The sequence below is a fragment of the Falco rusticolus genome, chromosome 4 (assembly GCF_015220075.1).
Source record: "Falco rusticolus isolate bFalRus1 chromosome 4, bFalRus1.pri, whole genome shotgun sequence".
Classification (NCBI taxonomy): domain Eukaryota; kingdom Metazoa; phylum Chordata; class Aves; order Falconiformes; family Falconidae; genus Falco; species Falco rusticolus.
Genome location: NC_051190.1, coordinates 84,559,997 through 84,572,495, shown reverse-complemented (window position 1 = coordinate 84,572,495; position 12,499 = coordinate 84,559,997). Strand labels below are relative to the sequence as shown.

At 38.6% G+C, this 12,499-nt stretch overlaps 1 protein-coding gene across 2 annotated transcripts in view; it reads right to left on the bottom strand.

The window, feature by feature from the left end:
- Window positions 1–12,499, bottom strand: part of HECW1 (HECT, C2 and WW domain containing E3 ubiquitin protein ligase 1) — a 262,858-nt gene that overhangs the window by 96,038 nt on the left and 154,321 nt on the right. For both annotated transcript variants that reach the window (XM_037384337.1, XM_037384336.1), the window contains 2 exons: window positions 9,495–9,570; window positions 9–178 (listed from right to left, as the gene is read on the bottom strand). In XM_037384337.1, the coding sequence (XP_037240234.1) occupies window positions 9–178; window positions 9,495–9,570 (246 nt within the window). The remainder of the gene's footprint in view (window positions 1–8; window positions 179–9,494; window positions 9,571–12,499) is intronic.

Here is a 12,499-nt window from a genome sequence, read left to right as displayed (position 1 = left end):
CTGCTTACCTCTCCTTGCCAGATTGGGTTAACAGTATTACACACGATCTTAGATCTCTTCTCCTGCCCATGATGAGGAAGTGCTGGGAAGATGCTATGTTTTCCAGGCTGGATGGAAATCTTGAGATAAGGATCTGGATTGAAGAACATTCCTTTCTTCAGACCAAAAGCCTGGAAATCTGAAAGAAAGTAAATAACCTAATTATTTTTCACATTCCAGGTAGCTCTCTGGGATGTTAGGAAAAGAATATGGGAAGCTGGTAAAGAATTCAAATAATATGGCAGGAATATGAAAAGACTCTTGTGAGGTAATGTAAAGCCAGGCCAGAACAATCTTGTGATTTAGGATATAATGATTATATAGTGAAGCTACAAATTTTACAACCTGCTGTGCAGAGTGATCTGGCTTCTAAATCAGTATTTATGCAACTTAAATTAAATGATCTGCTGATTCTTCTAAGGAGCTAAGCACTTACACAGCCTGAATCCAGTGGCAGGACTACTCTGAAAAAGAGATCCATTCATTTAATTACAGACATGGCATTTGGTACCCAAAGCATGTCATTTCTCCTAGATATCAATTTTATTTTTCTATCTATCTTAGATTTTAGACCACTTTTTTCTACACAAGAAGTAATTTTACATTTTTTCCATTTTAAAAAGTTTCCTTCCCTGAATGGGTTAACTTTACCTGTAGCAGCTTAGGAAAACTCTTGTAAATAATCTCCAAATTTTAAGCAGGGCTTTCTAGCTACAGAGCTTCCTAGGGAGTGTAATACGAGCCATGCAGATAAAAAATCCCCAGGCACTTATTTCAAAATTTACTTATAACGTTCTGAAGAAAAACACAAAGTCCATTACAATTTGTTCCTGTGAAACCAATAAACGTAAACCAATCTACCAGTATATATAAAGCCTCTGGCCTTCTATTTTTTTCCAGATGCATTTCTAAGCTTTCTTTGGAAAATATAAGCACTTAATTCCATTAGCAAGTTCAGTAGCTAATTTATTGCCCGCTACTCTTTGCATGGAGATGCTCCTCTGCTGTTTAAAGCTTTATTTCACATAGGGCTGTAAGCACAGAACTACGTTCTGCCTATTTTCTCTTACTTTATTGAACAGATAAAAGTATTAGTCAAGATAGTTTCCAAAACTGCTTATATGTATACCTTAAACATTCAATTTAAACATTCTTTTTTCCTTTTAGGCAGGTTTTGAAAACATTAATTTTCACAGTCTTTTAATTCTCTTCTGATTAAAAGCCCAATTATTCTGGCAGGTTGCTGGAGACCATGTAAAACCCTCCAGGCAGATATTTTGGATTAATCTGAAAATTATACACATTCCACACCAACATCAGTCTTTTTCCAGAAAACAGCCATATGAAGAACAGCGATAAGATCTGCCCAGTTACATTTTGCTTCCTTAACATTTGGTAATAGCCAACACAATAACATGTGCAAGTTAAAAAGAACCATTTTTGTCCTGGTTGGTTTTAATCATCTGTTCCAGCCCACAATTCATGTTGCAGATATTCAAAAGCTGTTGGACAGATGGTCGTGAAACAGTCTGTATTTTAAGAATATCATTCTTATGATGTTCTCTAACAATTAACAAAAAAAATAGAGAATATCGCTACTAATAGCCTATTTGAAAGTACTTTGCTGACAATATGTACCATGATGTTCCTAGCAACACTATTACACAAAGAAAATAATCTGGTTCAAACTGGTAACACTGAATTTTTTTTTCTGATTGTACGATCTCTATGTAACCAGCATGTATCTCATCTATCAGCCCTGCTTAAATGCTATATGGCAAACTCTTTTGCTTTGGAAGTTGTACTGTTAGAAATACATTCCAGAAATAGAAACCAAGACTGCAAAAGCACTACGAACGACAAGGCCCATCAGTGTAATAGTGTCAGGCTGCTAACATATGAGAGGAGAGAAAAACCTCTGGGATCTTATTTTCTTTCTCTCTGATGTTTCCTCAAAAGATTCTGAAACTGAAATATTTATTGCTGTATATATTTCTGATATTTTTTTTTTCTTCAAAGAGAGACCACGCTATCCTTGGGTACCACTGTGCAAAGAAATGGTCTATTGATAGACAGGAAAGAAAGTAACTAGCACTCAATTATGTACACTTCTGTATCATAAAGAACATACATATTATGATGACCTACCAGCCTCTTTCCAGTTATGGGAATTAAGTGCAGCCATGAAGGTGAAGGCACTCCTAACCTTAGTTTGTAGTCCAATTTTTACATTGGGGTGAGAGAAAATAATGTAGCTAAGCACATAACAGGAAATTTTATTTGTGTCATTTTCTTGCTTAAATTACATAATACAAAAACTTTTGTAAAAATGTCAGTTAGAAATGTCAATTTTTCATGTCCAAAGCACACTTAGGGATAGTAGAAATAGCTTTCTCAACAACAAATATGCCACTTACATTTACATATCTCACCACAAATTCTCAGCACCGTGGAAAACAGAGCATCAAAAATGCAAAAGTTCTAGATAAAGCTACATGGACATCTGCAGATATCCAGAAGTCCATTTAATTTGAAGCACAACCTATGGATGCTGTAACTTGTTGAAACCAAAGGCTCACATACACTCTTACCACTGCTGTATAACACCCCAACAGAAGAATCCCAGCTCTTCTGCTTCCCCAAATGAGCATATTTCTCTCTTCTCTGTATTGTCTTCAGAAAAAGGCTCTGAAGATACTAAATATTTAAGTGATAGTTTAAGGTTAACTGAATTTAAATCTTTGGTGAAACCAATGTATTCCAGAAGGCTTAGATGTGCCTTGCTGTACACTTCAGTTTTATAGTGTTTTCCTTGAGAAAGTGCTACCAAGATAACTCATCTATGCTTTGCAAAGATGTATTGTCATCCAGTGTCTTAAAAAAAGTTATTAATATACCGTATGTCAGTTTCCCATTTACTCATAAATCATGCTTTAGTGTGAAAGAGGTTACATGCATCTAACAGTTTTAATAGTGTCAGGCCATCTCTCATGAGAGATGACAGGAGGAATGAATCCAGGTGAAGACACATCAACCACAGACTCTTTCGCTGCTGCACACTTTCAGTTATTTTAAGTACATGCATCCCAGTCCAGCTAGGCTTGCTTCATTGTAGAAAAATGGCTTACACTAACTGCTGCCTCCAAGTGAATTATGAAATTGTTCAAACTTCAGGACTTCCATTCCATATGTGCTGATCTCTGGGTGTCTGGATGAGACCTAAGGAGGCTTTGCTCTAGGTCACTTGCACGCATGTAGCCTCTGTTCCTAAGGTGGGCCACAGATTTCCCTGTTTGCCTTGTAAAGGATGATTCTACAAATCCATTTTCCATGCAACAGCACAAACTTAGGGGCACTGATGACTGCATAGTGAGGGAGGCACTATTTTTGTGGCAATTCAGAAACTAGCATGTATTTATTGGCAAAATACAGAAGCAGGCGGATATAAATTCCATCAGACACAGCTTGAACACATCTGTGTTTTACCATGTTTGATTTTGCCTCAGTACAAGTGACTAAGCTTTCAAAGAGTCAGGGGAGAAGTATGATTTGGGTTTGCGAGTCACATTTTGTCATGCTCAGCAAGGAGATGCTCTGATAGTAAATACCAGCAAAAATATCATAGAGTATTTCAGTTCCCTCCTGACATAGTGAGGTACTGCTCCAGACCCATGCTCCTTGTAGGAGCATGACAGAAAAGGATGGAGAATCAGAGTGAGAACCAGAGTCTGAAGCAGTCCATTTTCTAAATCAATTACATTTAGTCCGGTCATCAGTCTGTCCATAGTAAGTTAAAGAAGTTAGAAGCTGTTTTCGCCAAGGGATGAGAAGCTTTTGCCAACACCTGTGGAAAAACTTTTCTAGAAATAATACACAAGACTATTATGTGCAGTTTCTAAATGTGTCTTGAGAAGACTAAGTCCGCCTAGTCTCTTGATGGTGCATATTTGATTTAACTGAAGTAGACAGTCTACAACCCAGCAGAAGGGTCAAAGACGACTAATGAGTAGCAGAACAACTAGCTTTGAGAAAGTGATATCCATATTCTAATACAGTTGGCAAATTCCTTTCAACAAAGTACAAGTACTGAATGTCTTTTGTGTTTCCCAGCACCACCCAAGCGACAACACTGTATGTCCTGCAGCTAGCTACACTGAGGCTTGTGGGAGAGATCATTAAGCCCCAATAATTCTATGGTCAAGTCACTGAATCCACATTTTTCTTATTTAGCATACTAGTCCCATGTTCTCAGAACTACGAAATGGTACATACTCCTCATGAGCCACTTGACCCTCTGAGAAGATGAAGACATCTTGAGTTAGGCCAAACATGCCCAGACCATATCTAGAGGCATAATTAATGAAGTACTGCAAAGTTACCAGGACACCGGAAAGACTAAAGGGTCACTGGAAAGACCATAATCAATTTAGATTGTGACTTCGCTTGATGAACACCAAAATGGAATGTATTCTCCCTATGTTCTGCTCATTAATGGCAGAAAGTAAAAACACTGTCATCTTACCGAGATCCTAATAATTCATGCATCAAGGCACAATAAATCATCTTCATGATCCACCACTGCAAGAGAGTTGCTAATTAGGATGGCAATGTACAGCTCCAACATTTCCTTTCAGTTTTCCTTTGTAAATTCCCAAAGAGCCATCAGCTTGGGTTCTGACACTGAAAAAATGTACTGGAACAGGATTGGGTTGGCTACCAATGAGGTAAGGTAGCTGTCAGGGTGCTAGTATGTCAGTGTTTCTTCTGTAGAGTGCGCTTTGTAAAACTTGACCAGAACAAGCAGGACCTATCTCAGAAGGTAGCAGCTCATCTACTATACTAAGCTACCCAAGACGTAGTGGGGGCTTCAGAGGAATGAACAACAAAACTCTGCTTGCTCAAGATTCAACAGGAGGCACACATGTACTGCCTCTCAGCTATGTGCTTTTAAAGCAATAGACATTATTTTAGCTACTAGCAGCATAATAACCTTTCAGCAGTAAGCACTGCAATATTGCATTGGTTTGGAAATGCCAATTTGATTCATGCAGCAGTATCTGATACTAAAATTTACGGTAAGGGAAGTGAGCATGGATCAACAGAAGTATTGCATCTGGCAATAGATTTTAAGAAGCAAATATGAAAGAATTTTAGAAAACAAACAGCAATGTGCAGTGATGGGAAGCCTTAAAATCCAACACAGCAAAATAACATGGGGGAATTGAGAAAGATACTATATAATGTACAACAGATACCAAATTGATCGGCTACTGAATGAGGTTCTGCAACTGGTGATATGCAAGAGATTAAATCGGATAATTAAAGTGGTTCTTTCTGCTCTCAGAAATCTACAATTCTATAGACAGACTCCAGTCTCCTCCTAAAAAAGAATGTAAGAAAGAATTGGCTGGTGTAGTTACACAAGAAGGTGTTTAAAGATCTGAGATGTAAAAAAAAAATAATCTAAGTGGAGCAGATAAGCCAAACATTTCTGTCACATAGGGCTCCCAGGCAAATATTAAAGACAGAGGAAAAGAGGAGAAAATTATTTTTCTAGCTGGAAATGCTATAGGGGAAAAAGCAAGGGATTCTCATTTGTGTAAGGAAGGGGCAGCAGAGGTATCAGGAAGAAAATAGGTCTATTAATAAATGAAAAGTAGAGAAATTAATTATTCAAAAATGGCTGAAAGACAGGCTACCTTTTTAATTGCCTTCATTAAGAAGGAAAACACAAAAAAAGCCTGAACAGCTAATGTGAACAGCTTAACACAGGGAGTTTTTATCACTGCAAGCGATTAACCACTGGAGCAAAGTACCATCTCTTGGTATTCTCAGATCCAAGACTGCACACCTGTCTGTAAGGTACGTCTGAGTCTAACTCAAACTAAGCTCCACACCATGGAGCAACGTGGCCTGTGGTATATAGGATAGTTGAATTCGAAGCCTTTTAAGCCTTTAAAAATGTTCGTTTAAAGCACTGCAATACTTTCTAGGCACAGGTGTACTGGAGGTGGTAGAAAGTCACCTCACCTTCGCACAAGCTCTGACAGGTAAGAAAAAGTTGAATGATTAGTAACTTGGGTTTAGATAGAATACATCTGGGCAAGTTAGCTTGAGTTGGGGAGGGCAGAAGAGTAGGTAGGTTTATAACAGTATTAAACAGACAACAAATTCGGTGGCTAGAACTCTGTCACCAGGATTTCAAAAAAAGGCTGGAAAATAAAGTGTATTATACATCTGCTTTCTGATCAAGCATTTCATGGTAACTACTATTGTCAAAGTGATCCTTAGTAGACCTAATACAATTTTGAGTTCTGATTTATACTCTAACTTCCATAAACTGACAACTGATATTACCTGAATGTCTGGTCTGAAAGCCACATAAAAACAACTAACAGTACTTCTCAGAGAGGTGTGATGAGGAATAAATGCCTGAATGTTTGTGGAATATTCAGATCTTCTGGTCATTTGTTCCACAAGAACACTTACAAATACAGAGTGTGCAAACGCATGAGATATGTGAAATATCAAAGCTTGAAAAATTTTATTTGATGCAACATATAGCTAGGAGGTATATCATGCAAACCTCATGGTAACACTTTCTATATATACCAGCCAACAGAATAGTTTCACGGGCTTCCAGCAAAAGTGTTACACTGATGTTAGACCACGAACCTTCAGTGAAGTGGCTGGTACATCTTGGGAAGTTTAGCACATTTCTTCTTTCTGTACTTTCTGCGAGAAAGCTCTAACACTTTCAGCCACCTTATCAGAAGTGTGACATTCACTGGTAAAAGCAGAAAAGTCATGTCGGAAAGTAAATGCAAAGGGACTGCAGAGCCTTCCTTAAAGACTGTATTTAATCTAGCTCAATTAGGCTTCCAATATTCCTCTAGGTATTTTAAATAATGAAAGCTATATTAATACACTTATCATATAAATGACTAAGAAGCTTAATCATGGGAAATTATCTTTTTTTGAGATCAGTGTTGCTAGTGAACCTATTAATCTGAACCAACCTTTCACAGGACCAACTTCCAGTCTCCAAAGGAATAAATACAAAGAAAACAAACCTCCTACTGACGTAAATGCAAACTCTCAGCTATTTCTGTTCTCAAGATGCTAGCCATCTCCTTTTGCTTTGAAGCATCAGTTCACACTTTTTTCTTTGTCTGCCATTTTTATTCAGGCCAGAAATCTTTTCTCAGGCAAAACTCTCAGTGAAACCAGTTGGATTTTGTTCAAGCAAATACTAAATACAACTACAAAAAGAATAAAGCACTCTGTCACCAACTTTTAGAAAGAATTTTTCTGCACAGTTCATTTTAACATAGGGTCTCACCGGAGTGTCGGGCAACAGAGCAAGCAGCACAGGTGAAATGAACCGATGTAGTTCAGCATTTCTTGGGATTTGGCCTACTTTGAGATTTTTCTTTTCCATCCTAATATTTTTTTTTCTTTTTAATAATTGATATGGTAGAAGGCATAGCTCTTCTCACATTCTTCAGATGCTAAACTGCTTACGTCACAATGTCTCTGTGTTGGGCAGCACCTAACACAATGGTCCCCAGTCAGACTAATGGTCTTACACTTTTTTTGTTTTTTAATTACAACTAAAGCAACCATAATTTGGAAACCTAACTTTTAAGTAATAACACTAAAGGTGACAGTATACCAAAAAATTAGATATTGAAAAGGAGAAGTCTGTATGAGCTGAAAGGACTTGTGACAATAGGTAAGCCATTGCTGCAACAGTAGTGCAAATGGAAAGGAATCCCAGTTCCTTCTGATGCCTCTGGAAGGCCTGGCTTGATTTACATTTTATTAGCTAGCATAAGCAGGTATAGGAATAGCAATAACTTTACTTTGAAGGAGACAACAACTTTTTTTGTTGTTAAATTGACTAAGAAGGTAATAAATAAATCCTTGTGACATGTTGATCTGTTAATTTCAGAGAGACTGAAATTGAGCTATTTTGATAGTAAGGATTTTTTTTGATAAAATAATTGTGAACTGCACTCAAAGACTTTCAAATGCCTGGCTGTGATGATGTTGTTAATATGGTTGTGATAAAAATGTAAATTAATTGCTTGTGAACCACTAGAATAATATATCCCAAATATATTACAAGGTACGGTCTTTGTATACTTTGAATCAAGCTGTAAATCAGATAGTTTAGTTTATAAAAGGGCCCATTGAGACAACATTATTTAGCAATTTCAATTTATTACTCTTAACATCTCTTGGTCTACTAGGCCAAAGAATCTGACAGAATGAAAAATTTAACCAATTCTGGTCATCAATTTCTGTGTAAGATTATCTAAGAACATTAAAAAAAACCACCATTAACTCTACTCCTTTATTTCTGTTGAGTTAAACCCGTGGTTTTATTAAATTGATGTGACCGAGTGGGTGCCCAGTGTCCAACCCGGCAAAATGTGTTAGAAGAGCCTCATTTAATGTCAGTCTAGCCTGCCACATAGCATATAAAACCTCAAGAACCACATTGGCCACCTAATTTGGAAAAGCACTGACTTGCACGCTTAATATTAAAGAGATATGGAAGTTCTAGATTACTTTAACACAACTTAGAGGAAAGCTTGAAATAATTATACAGCCAAACCAACCATGTAATGTGATGCTTGTCCAAGTGTAGGACTTGTTACAGAAAGGCCTATGGCTGTAAAAACTTCGAACCACAGTAACTTTTTTTTCTCTGTATTACTTCCTCAACAAATTTCCAAGTCAAGTTCAACATCTTTATCTTCCAGGAGCTAAAAACATGGAAACCAAGTAGCAAGCATAAAATTCCAAAATGAGAACCTCGCACACAACTACTCTTTTGACAAACTGATTTACAGATTGTTTTTACCAAACCCAGATCAAATGGTCTGTAGCTGCTTCATGGAACCATATTAGGCCTTTAAAACCTGCAGTGACATGCCAAGTGACGAGGCTGAACATTCTTCAGAGAACTTGGAGGAGCGAGAGCAGTCTTGGGGCTCAAGAAGTCTGGGAGTCACTGCTGAGCAATACAGACAAGCTTGTGAACCATGGCTCATGAATCTGCCTCGGGTCCAGACCAAGGCGGTGGAATGTGCTCTCCAAGAAACAGAGGACTACCACAAATTATATTTTGCTCTGTAAGGCACATGCCTTTGATCTGGCTTTCCCTGACCTACATGTATAGCACCACATTTAATCATAAACAGGAAAACCAAACACGGCCTCAAAACTGTACTTGGACAAGACACTTCAGCACATAGCTCTCATTGAAGGAAGCGAGTGTGGCAATAGCCACAAATATTAATTCTCTGTCTCACCATTACTTCTAGCGCAACAGGCAAAAAATCCATGCTTAAATGTATACATACATACACACGTACATGAAAGGGTTTAGTAACTTCAGTTTCCCACCCTCTGGGCTTAAAAATTCCACATCAGCAGAGACTTACCTGACAATGAAAAACTTATCAGTCTCCTGCTTCCTTGTCCCTGGATTGAATCTTCATTGGTGATGCTTTTAAAAATCTGCTGGAAGAGAAATAATGGTGAGAGAATTTTCCAATAACTCTTGAATAGACAAATTGCTTAATAACTGTCTTTTATACAGATTCTTAGTTTTACAATGAAGAATTAATGAGATGACCATTAATCAAAATGATGTTTTTATCTAGGTAATAATTTAACCACTAGTGGACTAAGTCATCCCTTCCTGAGACTCTTCCTTAAGAAAACACAATGATATGAAAATACTACTGTAATTTTAATATAGCAGTTCCTCACCCAAAAAGAAACTGCTTATTAAACAGGAGGTAAAAGTAGCACATAAGGATGGGGATGTTGCTGTCATCTCTAAAAACAACTTCTATCTTTATAATGTCTTATTACTAGTTACTTATTACAAGAAAATCTTGTTCCAGAAAGTTTATTACATACATGTGAGAAAGACTCCTGAGAGCTTACTAATACTCTGCAAAAAACCCCAACTGTGAAATATAATAACTATAAGCACTGAGGGTGATTTGGAAGAAAAAAACACCTTAAAAAGCCATCTGTAGATGACCCTTTGTACTCCACAGTTTAGGTTGTAATGTCAGTCTTTGGTTCAGCAAGTTTACTGGTGGGCTGCTATTTGCAAATCGGGACCCAGAGCTACCTTCTGGCCATGATCAGAACTGGGAAGCAAGAACACCTTTGAGCCAGTGTCTGGGGCATCAGCAGGAACCCACTATCAGCAGTTTTCACTGCTGTTCCCCTGAACACAGCGGAGGAGATGCCATCGGGAGTCAGGCTCCAAGTTCAGCAGGGAGGTGGTGCTACTATTACTACCTCCCACGGACTCTGGAGTAAAACCAAGTGCCACTCTGCTCCCGGGAAGCCACAGCTCCCTTCCACTCTTGCCGTTCGGTTTCAGGCAAAAAAAGAAAACCAGTATTTATGCAGCGAAGTTCCAATTTCTGCCAGGAAAGAGTAACTGAATCCCACTCAGCTGTGACTCATTGCTCAGTGTATTAAATATTGTGTATTCAACCTTAACTTCGAAAACAAGCTGCTCTTGCCCCCAGAGAGTGCAAAACCTGGGCAAGGGGGCACTGCAGCCCAGCTAGCAGGGATTAAAGAGCAGGCACAGCTGGCAGGTCAAGACACCGATGAGGCCTAAATCATAAATATAAAGCTTGAAAATGGGTACCATTATAAAAAAAAATGGGGTCTGTTGCATTTGACTTTTTGTCATAATCATTTTGTTTCTTACAGACTGTTTAAATGGGAAAAGGGTACCGAGCAGAGTGGGACTATGAGCAAATTCCGGTAGAAACATCCTTATTGGATCACAGCTAATTAGTTGCAATTATACTTTTGGCCTTCTCAGATAAACATACATTTCAATATATTTATTGAAGCCACCACTGGTTTCTGGATAGAGACACGTTTAAATCAGGATATTTTATGTGACTATGATAATTCTATGACAAGAACTCAGTAACCTTTACCAGCTGAAGCTGTGATCCCACCAAGAAACGTCATTTCCTTGTCAGGATGTATTTTTCATACTACATCACTGCCTGACATTTATTACACATTATCTTTAATGCTTTACTACTTATGATTTTTTCATGATTTTGTACAGAACAGTAACTGGGCCAACCAACCTAGATATGTGCACATTTGCAAAACATGCTTTTTCCCAGCCCTTAAACATTTCTCTGGGTTTTTTAGATCTGCCACGAAATCAGTATGAACAGTTTAACAGTCTATGCTTTGAACAGATTGGGGTGGATCTGGTGGGGTCCTGCAAATACCCACAACACTTAAAAATATGTTGCTGTTAAATGACCCTTTTGGGGCCATATCTACATTAGGGAAATACTATCGAGACAGTTATACCAGAGTATCATCATGAATCCTGATATAGGCAAAGCATCACCAGCACAGCCAAAGCTGCACAGGCAAAGCCTGGCATTATACAAAGAGAGTAACAGCGTGTCCAGCCCCATAGGAGAAATAATAACAACAACAAAAATATTTATGTGCTCCTAAAGGTACCCCACACTGTCTGGTGAGGTGCTCACCCTTAGTCACACAGTTACGGGGCCTAAAAACCAGCCCTGCTTCATAAACAAATTGCATATTCCATAGTTTATCCTAGTGTAACTCTCCAAGATGTGACATTACATCAAAACGCTAGGCATTTTGGTAACATCTAGCACTTCACCTTAGTAATCAGAAACACATCACAACACTTTTTTGAAGCTTTTCCAATTTTCATGCTGTCCACGCAGCTGAGAAAGGGAATGCACAGGAGAAAAGCTGAGGGAGAGAGGCACCTGTTGTTGGGCTGACACCTGGGATGCACCATCAAAAACTTCACACAACTGAGCCAAACACCTCTACTAACCCAAACCTCTGCTCCTCATCCTCCAGTGGCCTGCCACCCTCCACATGTATACATGGCACCTTCTCACCCAAAATACAGGTCTTCAGGCATGGCAGGGCACATGCCAGAGGGGCTTAAGAGCAGGTAGACGCCCTACCTCAAAGGAAGGAGCAATTTTGCATGAACATACCCAGGGAAGGATATTAAGAAAGTAGGGAAAGTGATTATACTTCTAATATTGGTGTTTCAAGGAGCTGGGAGGGAGGGAGGAATTCCTGACAGGAAGTCCGATCTTCTGAAAATCAGAAAAAGCTACTTGCTGCAGTTTGGAATCACGGTTTTCTAAAGCAATACCAGACTGTCCGCAGTAGTGAAGACAAGGCTAAGAGCACTTGACGCAGGGCAGGGTAAAGGACAGTGTGTGGTCAGCAGCACTCTCCAGCCACCAAACCAACTGCGATTCGTAGCATTTTGAGGTGTGGGATGGCAAAGCGCACGGGTCATACTCTTCCTGCTTGCCATTTATCATGAGAGAAATCCAGACAGATTTTAGTGGCTGCAACATAATTACGCTGGGAGTTT